General features: G+C 36.1%; 1 protein-coding gene across 2 annotated transcripts; it reads left to right on the top strand.

Moving 5' to 3' along the window:
• The first annotated feature begins 571 nt into the window (after window positions 1–571).
• Window positions 572–18,747, top strand: tyk2 (tyrosine kinase 2). 2 transcript variants are annotated; one of them, XM_087809755.1, is made up of 24 exons: window positions 572–702; window positions 2,383–2,574; window positions 2,640–2,763; window positions 4,010–4,142; window positions 4,218–4,381; window positions 5,387–5,738; window positions 5,813–5,980; window positions 7,492–7,649; window positions 7,723–7,840; window positions 8,355–8,538; window positions 9,626–9,735; window positions 9,819–9,980; window positions 10,065–10,152; window positions 10,241–10,368; window positions 12,398–12,533; window positions 12,612–12,763; window positions 15,025–15,172; window positions 15,230–15,321; window positions 15,382–15,571; window positions 16,336–16,454; window positions 16,546–16,718; window positions 18,000–18,117; window positions 18,191–18,295; window positions 18,364–18,747. In XM_087809755.1, exons 2-24 carry the CDS (start codon window positions 2,394–2,396, stop codon window positions 18,505–18,507), a joined length of 3,447 nt encoding a protein of 1,148 aa, XP_087665881.1. In that variant the 5' UTR covers window positions 572–702; window positions 2,383–2,393; the 3' UTR covers window positions 18,508–18,747. The 2 variants fall into 2 exon arrangements, with proteins under 2 accessions (XP_087665881.1, XP_087665879.1); XM_087809753.1 differs by having other exon boundaries at window positions 15,025–15,321.
• The last annotated feature ends 133 nt before the right edge of the window (window positions 18,748–18,880 follow it).

The following is an 18,880-nucleotide window of genomic DNA, read 5'->3' on the forward strand; positions in this document are numbered from 1 at the left end:
TAATTATGTCTTTCAAGTTCTTTATTTTAATTTAACACTTTTAGTTTTTTATTGTTCGATAATGTCCTTTAAAGGATGTTTGTTTGTTTAAGTTTTTAAAGTGTTGTTAAATGTTACTCTTGTTATTCAATAGGTATTCATGTAAACGCAAAATTGTCCCTTTTCCCCTCAAATTAATTCTATTACAATATTCGAAATAAATACAAAAATTGCAGCTGATATTATCCCCCTCTTTTAAATCCATTTATTTTATGAAGTATCTGTCAACACGTGTATCTTATTTTGGTACTTATTTTATAGAAAATTTGACAATATTTTAGTTGAAAATAATATTCTGAGAGCCAAATGTTTTCGCCACTTATTTGGACTTTAATAGGTGCTAAGACGTTGATATAGTGTTTTAAATAATATTAATAATTCATATTTTTTTTTCCCATTATGAAGGTTTTACTTTTATTTTAGTATAAAATATAAAATAAAATCAAAATGCATAAATAAACGCCAAAACGTCTTTCCTTTTAATCGATTTTTTCTTTTTTTTTTTCTCGTGCGTGGGCGCTTCCTCGTGGGTTTCGGGAAGCGAACGTGACGTCATGCGCTCAGCGGCAGCGGGCGGATGATGTTTCGATACGTGCAGCACAAAACGAAAGCTCAGAGATTTCGCTTCGTCGCACATATATTTGTGATCATATTCGTCTCATGGTGAGTTTAATCTTTTGACCTGAATGTCCAACTTCGTAAAAAAGCTAAATGTGATGGAAAAACATCGCGGTTGTACTTGTCGTGTGACGCGGACTAAATATACTCTGATATACTGAAATACTCGACGTTTACATTGAACATAAACATGTTTTTACGACACTTTAGCGACTCGTGAAGTAAACAAACGTCAAGATGGCGATAAACCCGGAAGGCCCGTTTATTCACTGTCTGACATTATTTTTAATAGTTTATTCCCGACTTAATATATAAAAAAAACACATCACTTAATAAAACAAAAATATTCAAGTTGTTAAATTAAGAATGTTTAGTTATATAAGCGTGAACTTGTGTCACGGGCCGTGGGCATGAAGACAGGCTGAAGGGGCGGATCCTTGTAAACATGTTGTTTATCAGTTGATGCGTTAAAAAATATATTGCTTTTTTTGACACAATTTAAAACATATATTACATGAATACCTTAGCATTAATCTTTTACAACCCACTTTGGACTAACATAGTTCTAGTTCGAGTAAACAAACGTATTTCCATGCAGCTATTTCTTCTTTAAGTAAGTATTTGTAAATATTTCTTCTTCATAAGGTTATTCTTGGTACTATGGTAGAAACTGTCATGCTATTATACTTTATAATGATTCATATTTGGTCAACATGTTGGTAATACACGTATGAAAACAATGGTTATATGTTTCCCAAGTTCAAGTGTTTCCTATTTCTTTAGAAAAGTAATAGTTTAGGTTGTTTTTCCCTCGCTATGACCACTGTGTGTATTTGCCTACTGTGTGGACCACAGTTTCTTTTTTATCCTATCGAATAATAAAGTATTAATTGAATTATGTTAAAAATAAGCATTTTGTTCATGTAATAGAAATATATATATTTTTTTATTAGAAGTGCTTTAATTTGGTCCAATTATGTTTTTAAATGAGCACAATACGGACTGAATTTTACTCATTTTTTACTCACCCTCATGTTGAGTAAGGCGTGAGAGAAGTAATTGTCTTTTTTTAGTTACAAAGGCAGACATGTACTGTATACGACTGTTGCGAATGAGTCTCCCTTTTCTGCGTCTGAAAAGATACACCAAAAAAAAATCCCAGTATCGTCATACTGCTTGTGAAGTCCTTCCATTGAAGCCCTAACACAAAACAATGTTCAGAAAAAAAAACGAGTACTTATTTTAAGCTTGTTTGTAGTGAAAGCTCCTAGTTTCTGGGTGTAATCCCAATTCTACCCCTTTAAAAAGGAGTGTCAGGTCTAGGGGTAGAACTATCCGACTAAGAATTGGGACAGCCCTACCCCTTGCTCATCAGTCTTGCTGCTTCATCTCACAAAATTGCACTGAAAGAACCAAATTGAATTTAATATTGGGGATCTTCCGCTACATATTATTTTTTAGGGGAATAAATGATCATGTTAGGCCTTCAACACAACGTTTTTATTTTACAGACAAAGCAGTATGGAGGTATTTGGATGTTTTTAAGTGTCTTTTTGGATGAAGAAAATGCATCAAATGGACTTATATTTCTGCCTGTAACTCCAAAAAGAGTCTGAAAATAATTCCAGTGGGTAGAAAATAGGTACATTTTGGGTAAACTATCCCTTCAAGCCATTTCAACCTTTTATTTAACATGATCAATTGTGTGTTTTGTGTGCGTTGCAGTTGAGCCAGCCATGTTCAAAACTGGCAGGTCCAATCGTTCGTCCACAGGCGTGCCTGACTTGGCAGACCATCCTCCGGATCAAGGCGTCCATGTTTTCCTTTTCGAGACTCCCAACGGAGAGCGCTTTCTGTCGCACACGTCAGGCAGAATCTCTGCAGAGGATCTGTGTATATCGGCAGCAAAAGCTGCAGGTGAGGTCGTCTTGACTCCGAAAAAAATATTTATCATCTGATAATTTATTGGTTTCTGTTTGCAGGAATAAGTCCACTGTACCATGTGTTGTTCGCTCTATATGAGCCACAGTCCAGCTGTTGGTACAATCCAAACCACATTTTTGATGCTGCTGAAAACTCCTGTCTTGTCCTCCTTTATCGTTTGAGGTCTGTACTGTGCTATATTTGTGTGAATGCTGAAGGCATTTAACGACTTCTACTTTTACTACTACTTCTACTTCTACTTTTACTACCACTTCTACTTCTACTTTTACTACTAATTCTACTACTGCTTTTAATGATACTTATAATTATACTTATTCTGGTAGGTACTACTACCTCAGATAAATCTTCTTCTTCTTCTACTAATTCTAGTACTTCCAATACTACTCCTACTTCTACTACTACTTCTATTACTTATTCTACCTTTACTAATTCTTCCACTCCCACTACTACCTCTACTACTAATTCTAATGCTTCTACTACTAATTATTCTACTACTTCTCCTTTTTCTACTTCTACAACATCTTCTACTCCCACTACTACTTCTACTTGTTATTCTACTACTTCTATTTCTACTACTAATTCTTCTACTACTTCTATTACTTCTTCTACTAGGTACTACTACTTCAATTACATCTTCTACCTCTACTACTAATTATACTGCTTCTACTACTTCTAATTCTGCTACTACTTCTACTACTTATTCTACTTCTACTAATTCTTCTACTCGTGCTACTACTTCTCCTTTTTCTTCTTCTACAAAATCTTCTACTCCCACTACTACTTCTACTACTAATTCTACTACTTCTATTTCTACTACTTATTCTTCTACTACTTCTATTACTTATTCTAATAGGTACTACTACTTGAATTACATCTTCTTCCTCTACTACTAATTGTACTGCTTCTACTACTACTACTTCTGCTACTACTTCTACTACTTCTATTTCTACTACTAATTATTCTACTACTTCTCCTTTTTCTAGATCTACAACATCTTCTACTCCCACTACTTCGACTTATACTACCAATTCTTCTACTACTTCTACTACTTATTCTACTTCTGCTACTACTTCTAATTATACTAATAACTCTACTATTTCTACTTCTAATTTTACTACTTATTCTACCCCCGCTACTACTACTTCTTGTACTTCTATTACAAATTATTCTTCTTCCTTTACTTCTTTTTTTTCTAGTATTGATTGTATTTGTCCTAAAACCTACTCATTCTTTAGTCAGTGGAAGCTTTCGTTCAGGTATTGAGAGGAAATGAAAGGCAGTGATGGTGGTGGTCATAATGATATGGCTGCACGTTTGTATACAATATTGCCTGTCGCTTTGTGATTATCGGAATTTGTATTCATTCGAAAAAAGCAAAATTGTCTTTCCTAAAGTTCCATCTTCGCAGGTTTTATTACCGGAATTGGCATGAAAAACATGACAAGGAGCCGAAGGTGTCGCGCTACGACGGCAAGGCACAAACGGATCACGTCGGCAAATCTCTGTTCGAAAACTCGGCGCTGGATTATTTATTCGCTCAGGTTTGTGTTCAATCACTTCTTACAATGAAAGCTTTATTTTCTCACCGGTTCACTGCTTCTCTTTGACTCCTGAAGGCGAAATATGAATTTGTGAATGAACTCATTTACATCGAGGAGTTCCAGTCCGAAGAGGAGCAAACCACGTTTAAGAACGAGAGTCTGGGGATTGCGGTCCTGCACCTCCTGCACCACTCTCTGAAAACAGGGAGCCCCCTGAAGAAGATGGTGAATAAGATGAGGTAAATACCTCTATTTTATTTCACCTTTTTATGAAGAAATCATTTAGCTTTCCCTTTTAAGGTAAAATGAAAATATCTCGTTTAGAGAAAACTTGTAATATGTTCGACTTTTTTGATTCTCCTTGATGTTTTTAATTGACCAATGACGTCTCATTTTTCTGTGTTAATGTTACTTCTATGCTTAAGCTATCTTATTTTAGGGTACATTATCTTAACTCTAAATTAATTTTCTCTATGAATAAACTCTTTCTTCTTAGAAGTGTTTAATCTAAGATTCAAGTGGAGTTAATACATGTTATGCATGCAAAACAAACGGGTAATAATACACTTAATAGCAAAGAATACAAGGATTACTTTAGATTTTTTTTGATTTTCCCTGATGTTTTTTTAATTTAACCTATGATGCCTCAGTTTGTGTGGAAATGTTATTTATAGGCTAGAGTTTATCTTGTTACAGGAGAAATTACAAATGAAATTTAAAAGCATTACAACTAATATTTGAGTGGAAAAAGGGTAAAATTCACTAGAAATTACGAATATATACAATGAAAAAAAATACATAATGACAAAACAAAAGTTAAGCCAATTTAAAAACGAATATGTATTCAATCTTGTGATTTAACTAATTCAATGGAAAAAATCTGGAGGTCAGTTTACTGTCAGAAAAAGGGAACATTAATTATGAAGGTTTTATTTTTTTTACAATACACAGCTGATGAGTTTAAGATACTTCTTAATAATAAAAAAACATTTTAAGACGAGACAAGCCCAGAACACTATGGTGTCCTGGTTACCTTTTTTGGGGCGATAAAGCGGAGGCGTTGGCTTTCATTTCCAGTTGTTAGTTCCAGGTTGCTTCCTTAAAAAACATGCACTTTAATGTATTGCTTTAACCACAGTCTAGACTTGAAATTACATCTTAATACTTCTGTTTTTAAATCCAATCTCTGTAAATAAACATCTTTGAAATGATGAGAGAATAACCTCCGAATATTTCCTCTCCAGCTTCGAAAACTGCATCCCAAAATCCTTTGCCAAGCAAATTTCCATGGACAACTTCTTCAATCAATTGCGCCTCAGGAGAGTTTTCAAAAAGTACGTGCAGACTTTACAGAAGCCGGATTTGGGACAATACAGCTGCATCGACATGATCAACATGTACATGTTCACCCTGGAACACTTGGCCCCGTCTTATGGCTCCGAGACGTTCTCGGTGTCGGAGCCCAAGTTCGGTCGGGGGGAGGACGGACGCATCTCCGCCACCGAGGCGGACCTGACGGAGGACTTCACGGCCACGCATGAAATAATGGTTTCTGGCAACAAAGGGATTCATTGGAGGCCTGCGTCCGCTCAAAAGGTTCGACGAACACCTGGTTAATATCTGATTGTAATTATTTTTTTATAATTATTTTGTTCATTCTTTTCTCCCAGCGTCGGACTAACGGCTACTTGGGGAAATTGAAGCCTAAAAACAAGGATCAGCGTGAAGTGACGCCTTCTTCTGGAACCTGGACCTTCTACTGTGACTTCCCCCGATTAACCCACGCGGTCATCGATGAAGCCAGAGTTCTGGTTTTCACAGAAGATAACAACTACATGGTGAGTGTTGTTGACGGAATGATAAACAAATTAACAGTACTATGTGGTCTTTTTTTTTTATATTGTTTGATGGTTTCTAAATGGGATCGCTAATTGGTTAAAAACTGAATTCTTCACATGTTGTATTCATATTGTAGGAGGTGTATTATTGTTTGTTTTTTTGCTGTTTTCTGTTTCATAAAGTCATGTGAAAAGAGCTCCTTGGCTGAGGCATGCGCTCTGTGAGTGCATTTTATTTTATGAAGGTACACATTTATTTGTAGTTGTTATTATGTTGTTTTATGGTTTCAAAATTGATTTCAAACGTCTTGAAAACTCTGGTTAGAATCTAGAATTATAGTAGGTACGGTTGTAAGAAAATGCGATGTTTTGGTCTCGATACCGTTTTGATATTCAAACGCACTGTATCGTCAAACAAAACAACTATTTTCTTCTTCCTTCTACTTATAGTTGATTTGTTATCATAGTTATTTTATGGTTAACATTTCAATAAAGTTTGTATTAAAAAAAAGTTTTTTAAATTTACAATGAACATTCATATATTCATTGCACTTTTTCCATTTTTTTTGTTGCAATTTAACTATTGCGCATTGATTGCGTCCACACACCGTTAAAGGAACAATGAAATCCACTGAGATCGGCGAGGACTCAGGACGAGAGGATACAGTCGACTCCAGCAGCTTTTAAAACGCTGATGTTTGGACATATTTTGGTTTCAAAACAAATGAAATCAGTTACGACTTCGTCAAGAGTCATGTGGTTTGTAAATTTTGCAACACCAGAGTCAAGTACTCAGGAAATACTACAAATATATCCTATGATATTGAAATATATTTGCATCCTGATACTTATTGTTTGAGCCAGATTCTGCCAATACACACACCTGTATTAGCCACTTAGGCTCGTGTTCAAATCCCGATCCCAGGTCTACGAGCAAAATTGACAACTTACATCACTGATCTGATCCAGCCTTACACCCCAGCTCGGGCTCTGAGGTCTGTGGATCAGAATCTACTTATGGTTCCACGCACACGACTCAGTACCAGAGGAGAGAAATCCTTCCAGGCTGTTGCTCCTAAGCTTTGGAACGATCTTCCTCTCTTTTTGCGCTTGATGATCTACTGACTCCTTTAAGAAACATCTTAAGACGTTTCTATTTGTTCAGGCTTTTCCTTGATTTTCTGGAACTCCTGTTGTGTTATCAGTTTTATCTTGATTTTTAAAGTGTATATACTTTTTTGAGTATTGTTTTGATTGTTTAAGCGCTTTGTGACCCTGGTCTGGAAAAGCGCTATATAAATAAATATTACTTACTTACAACACAAAAGAAATGAGCCCCTTGGCTGAAGGATGCTCTCTGCGAGTGCTTTTGATGTTAAACATAGCTGATGTAACGAGCGAATACACATTTATATTTTGTGTGTTCATTCTCCGCCTTCAGGCTCATCGCGGCGTTTTCAATGTGTCTGTAGGCGGCAGCTCTCATTGTAGACTTGTTGTGTTTTCTGTAGGAGGTTCTGATGAGCTCCAGCCAAGAGGCCCGTTCCTTCATCTCTCTCCTGGATGGACACTACCGGCTGACTGCGGACGCCCACCATCATCTCTGTCATGATGTGGCTCCCCCGAGGGTGGTGCTGAGCGAAGCCAACAGACTGCACGGCCCTGTGCGGTGAGTGGAATGTTTACACTCGGAAGCTCGGAAGTCAAAAAGCGGGTGATGTGATCTGGTCTTCTTCCTCCAGCGAGGGTTTGGTTCTGCAGAAGCTGAGAAAGATGGCGACCGAACCCGGGTCTTTCCTCCTGCGCTGGAGTACTCAGAACTACGAACTCATCCTCATCACGGTGCTCAACAAAGATGAGGTAAATCCATGGAAGCATGTCGGTGCCGTCAGTGTGTTAAATGGATGAGTTAAAGATATTTAACAAATGTTTATTTTTATTTAATCATTTCTTTGTTAAAAGGTTGTTTTTATTTACAAATTAATTTAATATACATCATTATATTATTTATATAAACTAATAATTTGTTCATCATTTAAAAGTACAAAATAAATATATACAGTATACATACATATATATATAAATCTATTTTCATATCAACTCTATGTTTAAAAAAAAAACAAACATTATGTTTTGTATATTAGATTTAATTATTAAAAAAAAAAAATCAATTCAACTTTTTAAATTATTTGATGCAAATTATTAATAACTTGAAAAAAAATCAACAACATTTCAATAAGAAAATAAAGTCTCAACATCAGAAATGTCAAATTCAACCACTCAATATTCCGAAGGCACTGATTAACTCTCATATAAGTTTCAAACTTTGCTGTGATGGTGGAAAAGTTTAATTTTTATTTTATTTTATTCACAGACTGGCACCATTTCGTGCCACAGGCAATTTCGCATTTACTTTAACGGCGCAACGTTCCGCCTGGAAAGCTGTGAGAGGGAATACTCCAGCATCAAGGAGCTGACGGACAGTCTGAGCAACTCGGTCCTCAAGTCTGGTGGAGAAAACTACACCGTCAAGAAGTGCATTCTGCCACAACCAAGAGGTGAAATACCACTTTTTACTTAACCCTTGTGTTTGTCTCACATTCGTTTTCTATCCTCTGGGTCACCTTGACCCAGAGATAACACAAGCGTATAAGGGAAATATATGATGTGTTTTGTATTCATATACTTTATATAATAATTCATCAAATATTAATTATGTTACAACTTATTTACTTCTATTACATTTGTCCGTGTGCGTACGTTAAGAGCGACGTACGGTGGCCCTGAGGAGTCAAACACATTAAGAATAACTGGGGAAACATAATCACCAGTTGTTGATACACAACTGATCATTTTGATAGATTCATGAGCTGAAATAATGGAACTCAAACTTAAATTCATGAGGAGGTTTTCTGGGTATAAACAACTCGGGTAGAGACCTCGGGGCAGACCCAGCACAAGATGGATAAAACCGCCTTAGCCTAACAGCGCCTTTTTTATAATTCAGAAGAGATGGAAAATATTTTTTGTTTCAACTTTTAATGGTCAAGCAATTTGGATATTTTATCCATAAAAATGTCAATTATCTTTAAAAAAAAAGAACAACATTAACTTTTTAATTCCATTCATTTAAAATGTTTTTGATCAGCTAATTATAATTCAATTTTGTGTCAAAGTGTCAAATCACGACACCATTATATCAAGACAGTATTTTAAATAAAATGATATAAGATAAAATATTTTTTCATTTGTTTTGCAATTAAACCTCTGGCATTGATTACGTCCACAACAGTTAATGGAACAATGAAATCCAGTACGATCACGGCGATGACTGAGGACGAGAGGATACAGTCGACTCAGTAGCTTTAACGGCTGATGTTTGGAGATATTTTGGTTCCGAACAAATTAAAGTAGTTACAACACACTACTTCGTCAAGAGTCATGTGGTTGTAAAGGCAGAAACCTTGAGCAGAACCCGACTCGGTGTGAACGTCCTCTTGCCGTTTAAAACGAGTTTAATTTGTTCTGCAATGTTGTTTTTTTTTTTGTAAAAATGTCAATGAACGCTGGAAAATAATGTATATTTCCCCAAATGAATCTTAAAGATCAGGAACAAACTGCTGTGTTCTCTGTTGTCGGCCACAGAACTCTCTAATCTCCTGGTCATGAGGAACGGGCTCGATATTCCGGCGCCAACCGACAGCAGCAAGAAGCAGGTCCGATGTCAGCAGATGAAGTCCAAAGACATAAAACAGGTGAAAAAGAACCGAAACAAGTCATTATAAAATGAGTGTCACTGTACTTCGTATTACTCTCTATTGCCACTGTTGACCAACAGGAGCAGCATTTGGGTCGTGGCACCAGGACCAACATCTACTCGGGGTTCCTTCACACCCACGACAGCGAGTGGATCAGTGACCGGCGCGAAGACAACAACAACTCTGACCGCAAAAGAGTGGTTCTGAAAGTTCTGGATCAAGTCCATGACAACATCGCACTTGTAAGTGGACCTCCCTACAGAGCTACTTTCTACAACGACAATATTTGTTCTGCTTTATTTTCATCTTTCTTTTTCTATCCCCAGTCTTTCCTTGAAACTGCGACGCTGATGAACCAAGTGTCCCACAGACATCTGGTGCTGGTCCACGGTGTTGCCGTCAAAGGATCAGAAGGTGAGAACTTCAGCTGCTTTTAGCTCTGGCGGTGGATGTTTATTATCTTAAGAACGTGTCAACATGCTTCTCGCTCGTCTCCCCACAGACATCATGGTGGAGGAGTTCGTGGAGTTCGGGCCGTTGGATGTTTTCCTGAGGAACGAGAAGGCTTCGGTGACTTCGCGCTGGAAGTTGATCGTGGCTCAGCAGCTCGCGAGTGCCTTGAATTATCTCGTGAGTCACGACATGTTGATTTTTTTACTAACACAACCTGGACCTTAATGAATTAAAATGTATTTGTTTGCAAGATAAGGGATTAATATCCCTTTATTGACAACCGCTAACAACACTTTTTAAATTACCGTAAGTCCTTAATGGTTAGTTGTTACTAAAGAAATACAAGAGCTTCTCAGTTAATAATTATATAATTACTCCTCAAGGAGAAATTCGACATTGCAGTTACACTGTTGCAGCGCTAGAGGGAGCCTGAATCACAATTTTAAATCCTATGGCTCTGGTCTTTAAAGGGTAACTAATGCAAAAACCCAAATCTCCTGTCTTACTTACTTACCTGTTTCAAATGGACTACCTCTCCAAGATGTGGTAAGTCGGAAATCTCGGCGAACAAGAGGTTACGAGAGCGGACTCCATTATGATGTAATAATGGCTTCACTCCTCCTCAAGCCAGCTCTAATCGCCCACTGCTTTGTTTATAAAACGAGTCCCTCGGATTTGGAGACTTCCGGGATTGATGACGCGTGGTGACAAACATTGATGCTTGACCAATCACAGAGAGAGCGGGTGTGGTTATGGTAAACAAGATTTCATCTCCAGGAAACAAAGTGTTTTCAGTGGGCGGGGCTTAAACCCATTCTCTAATGTACATTTTTACATTTTTGAAGGCTAGTTTGGAAGTGTTACGGGCATGAGACTCACTTAAACCATGTTGGGCTGCTCAGTCCTACCACACCAGCTAAAAACACCTGCACATTTCACTCATTACATCTATGAATAGAAGTCCAGGAGCGAAAAATTGTCATCGGTAATAAATAAAATAGTGTCAATCGAGAGCTGACCATGTTATAAAGTAGAAAAACCCAATTTCCTTCTGTCTTTTCAACTGTTACTAAACAATAACTCAAAATCAATTCACTCATAACGAGTAGATGACTGAAAATATAACCTTCTACTTCTACTGTTGCTACTAATCCTACTACTGCTTCTACTACTTCTACTACTAATTCTACTACTGCTTTTACTACTTCTACACTTCTACATCTACTACCTGTACTAGTTATACGTGTACTACTAATTCTACTTGTACTTTGACTACTTATTCTACTTGTACTTTTACTACTAATTCTACTTGTACTTTGACTACTAATTCTACTTGTACTTTTACTACTAATTCTACTACTGCTTTTACTACTTATACACTTCTTCTTTTACTACTAATTCTACTTGAACTTTTACTACTAATCCTACTACTGCTTTTACTACTTGGACACTTCTACTTTTACTACTATTCTACTTGAACTTTTACTACTAATTCTACTACTGCTTTTACTACTTATACACTTCTACATCTACTACCTGTACTAGTTATACGTGTACTACTAATTCTACTTGTACTTTGACTACTAATTCTACTTGTACTTTTACTACTAATTCTACTACTGCTTTTACTACTTATACACTTCTACTTTTACTACTTCTACTTTTACTACTAATTCTACTTGAACTTTTATTACTAATTCTACTACTGCTTTTACTACTTATACACTTCTACATCTACTACCTGTACTAGTTATACGTGTACTACTAATTCTACTTGTACTTTGACTACTAATTCTACTTGTACTTTTACTAATAATCCTACTACTGCTTTTACTACTTATACACTTCTAATTGTACTACTTCTTGGGAAAGTAAGGTAAGGTGAGGTAAAACTTTATTGATCTTTTTATTGTTTTTTTCCAATAGCCACAGAAAATACAGCAGTTTTTCATAAAAAATAAATCAAAATAAAATAAGAACAAGAACAAAGAGAAATAAATCAAATCAAAAAATAAATCAAATAAAAGTAAATAAATAAATAAGAAATTAATAATAATAATAATAATAAATAAATAATAAAAGTATTTAAAAGAAAACTCTAGAATACAAACTATAAAGTCATTCTTCTAACAAAAGCATGAATTATGAGACTGTTCAAAGTACAAACAACCTGTAAAAGTACGTTTTTTTTCTTCCAAAATGGTAGGAGTCGAAGCAGGTCGTGCACGGAAACGTGTGCGCCAGGAACATTCTGCTGGCGAGGCAGGGTCTGGAGGAAGGAACCTCCCCCTTCATCAAGCTCAGTGACCCCGGGATCCCCGTCAACAATCTCACCCGGGAAGGTCGATACTTTTTTCTTTTTTTTGTACCTCAATAGAAAACATGACGGTTTTAAATAATCCCTGTTTTCTGAACTTCAGAGCGACTGGAGCGAATTCCTTGGATCGCTCCGGAGTGCATCGACAGTGAAGCTTCAATTAGCGGCTCTGCTGACCAGTGGAGTTTCGGGGTGACGCTGCTGGAGCTCTGCAACGATGGCAATCTGCCCATGAGCAGCTGCAAGTTGCTGGAGGTATGTTGTCAAGCAGATGTTCACTTAGTTATGAAAAAGATACATTTGAATAAAGTGTGTTTTTAGGTTTTCAAAAAGTCAAGTTTTAAGCCAGAAAAATGTCCCCATAAGACTATTTTTAATAAAAAGATACATTTGAATAAGTGTGTTTTTAGGTTTTTAAAAAGTCAAGTTTTAAGCCAGAAAAATGTCCCCATAAGACTATTTTTAAACATCCAGGACATCCCATCATATATCATAATAAATTGCCTGTGAAATAATTTAATCATGTCTGAAATTAATGACAACAAACTAATACTCAAGTTGCATAATACACAGTTGAAGCGCCAAACCCTCCAGAATATCAATCAAATGTTCATTCTGACGAGAACACAAGTCAAAACCAGGGACATTTTCTCAGGCTGTGACTTCAATCTGACTTTGAGTGAGTATTGAAACCCTTTATGTACTGTGTATTTTCGCTTATAAGTAGCGTCAAAAAAAATAAATGTTTGTGTTGTCTTTAACCATCGTGTGAGGCCTGAAAACAAATGTGTTTGAGGTATCCCTTGTGTTGTTTCTGGGTCAAGGTGAACGACCCCCATGGATTCCATAAATACATATGGAGTGGTGGAGGTCGTTCGTCTTGACCCAGAGACGACACAAGAGTTAAAACATTTTTACAAATACAACATAAATTATTCTATACTACTATAGTACTATATTAAAAACAAATTAATTAATATTAAAAACTATTAAATTAAATTCAGGTATAACCGTTAGTTAAAGACATTTTCTATATATATATATATATATTTTAAAAGCACTTTTAAAATTTGCCACAACTTGTTTTTTAGAACAGAATTAAAAATGTATGAGCTGTTGTCGTTATACTACTAATTCTACTACTAATTCTACTTCTACTTTTACTACTAATTGTACTTATACTTCTACTTATTCTTCTACTACTTCTACTACTACTTTTAATACCTATACTACTAATTCTACTACTACTACTTTCATTACTAATTCTATAATTCTACTACTGATTTTACGAATAGTATTTATACTTCTAATTCTACTACTCCTTCTACTTCTACTGTTGCTACTAATCCTACTACTGCTTCTACTACTTCTACTACAAATTATACTACTGCTTTTACTACTTATACACTCCTACATCTACTACCTGTACTATTTGTACTTGTACTACTTATTCTACTTGTACTTTTACTACTAATTCTACTTGTACTATTACTACTAATTCTACTACTGCTTTTACTACTTATAAACTTCTACTTTTACTACTATTTCTACTACTGCTTCTGCTACTTATTCAATTCTACTTCTACTCATTTTACTACTAATTTTACTTGTACTTTACTACTAATTCTACTACTGCTTTTACTACTTATACTTTTTCTACTAATTCTACTTGTACTTTTACTACTTATACACTTCTACTTTTACTACTATTTCTACTACTGCTTCTGCTACTTATTCAATTCTACTTCTACTCATTTTACTACTAATTTTACTTGTACTTTACTACTAATTCTACTGCTGCTTTTACTACTTATACACTTCTATTTGTACTGCTTCTACTTGTTCTACTAATTATACTTGTACTTTTACTACTAATCATACTACTGCTTCTACTACTTATTCACTTCTACTACTTCTACTGCTTCTACTACTAATTCTAGTTGTACTATTACTACTAATTCTACTACTGCTTTTACTACTTATACACTTCTACTTTTTCTACTTCTACTACTTCTACTACTAATTCTAGTTGTACTTTTACTACTTATTCTTCTTCTGCTTTTACTACTTATACACTTCTACTTTTACTGCTTCTACTTGCACTACTATTTCTACTACTGCTTCTGCTACTTATTCAATTCTACTTCTACTCATTTTACTACTAATTTTACTTGTACTTTACTACTAATTATACTACTGCTTTTACTACTTATACACTTATACTTGTACTACTTCTACTTGTTCTACTAATTATACTTGTACTTTTACTACTAATCCTACTACTGCTTCTACTACTTATTCACTTCTACTACTTCTACTACTAATTGTAGTTGTACTACCAATTCTACTACAACTTCTTCTTCTACATATTCAACTACTTTTTTATTCTTCTTCTGACGGAAGTGTTTTCATATAAATGTAAAAAAGGATCAAACTCGGACAAGAGCAGTTTTGGCTTCGTTGCTCATGGAGTCGATCTGTTTCTGTGTGACTAACTAACTAACCTCCCTCCACAGAAAGAGAGATTCTACCAGCAGAAGGGTCGCTTAACCAACCCGTCGTCTGAACTGGCCGACTACATCAACAAGTGTTTGACCTATGAACCCTCGGAGAGGCCGTCCTTCCTCTTCCTGCAGAGGAAACTCAGTGAAATCATGAGGAAAAGTGAGCTTTGGTTCTCGATCCTGTCCTTGTTCTATATACTCACTCGTCTCCTCGTAGATCCGGACATGACCCCGAGCGAAACCTTCCCGGACGCAGATCCCAGTCAGTTCCACAAGCGCTATCTGAAACTGCTGAAACCCATCGGAGAGGTTCGTGTTTTTTTTGGTCTCGCCCCCCCAGTCGCTCACCGACTCGCTCTCCGTCTCCAGGGCCACTTCGGAAAGGTGACCCTCAACATGTACGACCCGGCCAACGATAACAAAGGGGAGCTGGTGGCGGTGAAGTCCCTGAAGCAGGAGAACGGTCAGATATCTCAGGGCTGGTTGAAGGAGATCGAGATCCTCAAGTCGCTCTATCACAGCAACATCGTCAAATACAAAGGCTTCTGCACAGAAATGGGCGAGTATTCGTTGAACAAAAAAAAGCATGTCCACGACTCTTCTTCCGGTCGCACTGTTTGAAAGGTTGACTTTTAGGTCTTTCTTTTGTAAAGTGAAGCGCTGTCTTCGAAAGAACCTTTAGCCGCAAATAAAGTATCCAGTTATGGAGGATAAAAAACACATTTGTGTCTAGAAGTGTGTATTGCAAGAATCTTCTGGTAAGATACGGTAGCAAAGATATGATATATTTTGAGAACATGAACATGGATACATTTGTAGTATTGTCTAGTACTTGTATTAGTAGTAGTAGTAGTAGTAGTACTCGACTCTGGTGTTGCAAAATATACAGACCACTTGACATTCTTGACGAAGTCGTAACTGCTTTCATTTGTTTTGAAACTAAAATATGTCCAAACATCAGCTTTAAAAGCAGCTGGATTCGACTGTATCCTCTCGTCCTCAGTCATGTTGGGATTTTATTGCTCTTTTTGCTGCATAATGACATAATGACTGCTGCCATCTAGCGGCTGGACGTTTAATTGCAACACCAAAATGAACAAACACTGTGAAAATGTGCATTTTATTGTAAATTAAATAATAAAATCCCATTATTTAATGTAGGACTTTATTGAAAAATGAACCATAAAAAACGATGATTAATGTATGTTTTGAGAACAAAAAATATTTTTTTAAATACAAAGCTAGTGCTTTTGAATATCGATACAGTATTGTTAAAAAAAAGTATTGTTGTTTTCTTACACCTGTGGTTGTGTCTGCGGACAGGAGGACAAGTGGTGCAGTTGATAATGGAGTACCTCCCTCTGGGGAGTCTGCAGAAGTACCTTCATAAGGAAAAACTGGGCGAGCCTCAGTGCCTCCTGTTCGCGCAGCAGATCTGTCAGGTGAGGAAGTTTTTACCGGGAAGAGCTCGTGGCTCGTCTAGACGCGAGGAAAGAGTCGCTCATGCATCACGTGATCGAATGTCCTTCTCAGGGCATGAACTACCTGCACTCGCGGAGGTACGTCCACCGGGACCTCGCGGCTCGCAACGTGTTGGTGGAGACGGAAAACCTGGTGAAGATCGGAGACTTTGGGCTCAGCAAGTACATCCCAGAAGGAGACGCGTACTATCGACAGCACAGCGAAGGGGACAGTCCAGTGTACTGGTGAGCTTCACTATACTACTAATTCTACTACTACTTATACTTCTAATTCTACTACTGCTTTTAAGAATTGTACTTACACTACTAATTCTACTACTTCTACTTTTACTTCTAATTCTACTACTCCTTCTACTTCTACTTCTACTACTAATTCTACTACTCCTTCTACTTTTACTTCTAATTCTACTACTCCTTCTACTTCTACTTCTACTACTAATTCTACTACTCCTTCTACTTTTACTTCTAATTCTACTACTCCTTCTACTTATACTTCTACTACTAATTCTACTACTCCTTCTACTTTTACTTCTAATTCTACTACTCCTTCTACTTCTAATTTTACTACTAATTCTACTACTACTTATACTTATACTTTTACTACTAATTCTACCTATACTTTTAACACCTATACTACTAATTCTACTACTGCTTCTACTTATACTTTTACTTCTAATTCTACTACTCCTTTTACTTATACTTTTACTACTAATTCTACCTATACTTTTAATACCTATACTACTAATTCTACTACCGCTTCTACTTATACTTTTACTTCTAATTCTACTACTACTTCTACTTCTACTTTTACTACTAATTCTACTACTGCTTCTACTACCTATAAATATTAGAATCCTTCTTTTTCTGTTACTAATTTTTCTACTACTACTTTTAATACATATACTACTAATTCTACTACTATTTATACTTTACTTGTACTACTAATTCTACTACTACTTCTACTACTAATTCTAATACTGTTTCTACTTCTTCTACTTCTACTACTAATACTTCTACTACTTTTAATACTTATAATACTAATTCTACTACTACTTTCACTACTACTTAAACTACTACTTTTAGTACATATACTACTAATTCTACTACTACTTCTACTTTCACTAATAATTCTACTACTACTTTTAATACCTCTACTACTTATACTACTAATTCTACTACTGCTTTTACTACTTATACTTGTACTTGTACTACTAATTCTATTTGTACTTGAACTACCAATTTTACTACTAATTCTTAGTTAGGGTTAAAGTTTTTTTTTTCTTCTAGAAATACACAAATTAAAATGACAAAAACTTCAACAGGTTATTAAAGTTGAGCTAACAGAGAATGTTAAATAGAAAGTAAAATCTGTGAAATAAAATAATGTTTGTGATAATTTTTTGTGGGATGTATTCATAGAAACCCTCTTGAAGTCCACAACCATAGTCAGAGCGAAATGTTATTGGTCGAGATTCTGTCTGATCCAGTCATGTTTGTTCTCTGCAGGTACGCCATTGAGTGCCTGAAGGACAATAAGTTCTCGTTCCCCTCTGACATCTGGTCCTTTGGCGTGACGCTGCACGAGATCATGAACCGCTGTGACCCTCGTCAAAGCCCCCCAATTGTATGAAGTGACACAACAACATCTTAAAAAAAACTCCCCATTTTAACTTTTTTTTGTTGTTGTCATTTTGCAGTTATTCAATAAAATGCGGGGGCCTTCTCAAGGTCAGCCCAATAACATCGTGGAGTTGCTGGAGAGCGGGCGGCGGTTGCCTTGTCCGAGAGACTGTCCTCATGAGGTAAAGATGAAAAAGAATGTGCTCGACATGTTTTGTCTAATTTTTAAAACATGTATTTTTCGTTGAAGGCAGGACAGATGATGAAGGAGTGCTGGGCTGCAGACCCTGCGGCGCGGCCTTCATTCCTATCCCTAATACAGAGGTTGGCAGACATTCGGAAAACGTACGACTGGCAGAACAACCTCAGCGTATCCGTGTCTCCAACTTGCTGATCCAGAAACATCTACAAGCGTCTTTTTTTTTTTTTTAAGTCTTAATTATCTCATATTTTTTAACCATAAACAAACTTTTATAAACTCTTCCTCATGTATTGTACTAATGTGAACCGACTTTTGTTTAGCTGTAGGAGTAACTTTTGCTGGGAAATAGAGTTATTCACGTTTACAACTACTTTAGATTAAATAAATGTCTTACTTTGTTTTATTTGCTCAATAAAAACTGGCTTGAGTATATTTAATCTTGCAAAGTGTGGCCCTTCAACTATATTTATGTGGCCCTCGTGAGGTGAAAGATCAGGTAGAAACAAACAATTTAATTCCTGTTGTGTTATCAGTTGTATCTTGATCTTTAAAATATATACTTTAT

The sequence above is a fragment of the Callionymus lyra genome, chromosome 15 (genome assembly GCF_982586985.1).
Source record: "Callionymus lyra chromosome 15, fCalLyr1.hap1.1, whole genome shotgun sequence".
NCBI lineage: Eukaryota > Metazoa > Chordata > Actinopteri > Syngnathiformes > Callionymidae > Callionymus > Callionymus lyra.

Bases quoted from the DNA above. Each gene is read 5' to 3' on its own strand.
- tyk2 (XM_087809753.1), top strand. From the start codon at position 2,394: ATGTTCAAAACTGGCAGGTCCAATCGTTCGTCCACAGGCGTGCCTGAC. The intron at 10,369-12,397 runs GTGAGTCACGAC...CCAAAATGGTAG, and splicing joins CGAGTGCCTTGAATTATCTC to GAGTCGAAGCAGGTCGTGCA. The intron at 12,764-15,024 runs GTATGTTGTCAA...CTCCCTCCACAG, and splicing joins GCAGCTGCAAGTTGCTGGAG to AAAGAGAGATTCTACCAGCA.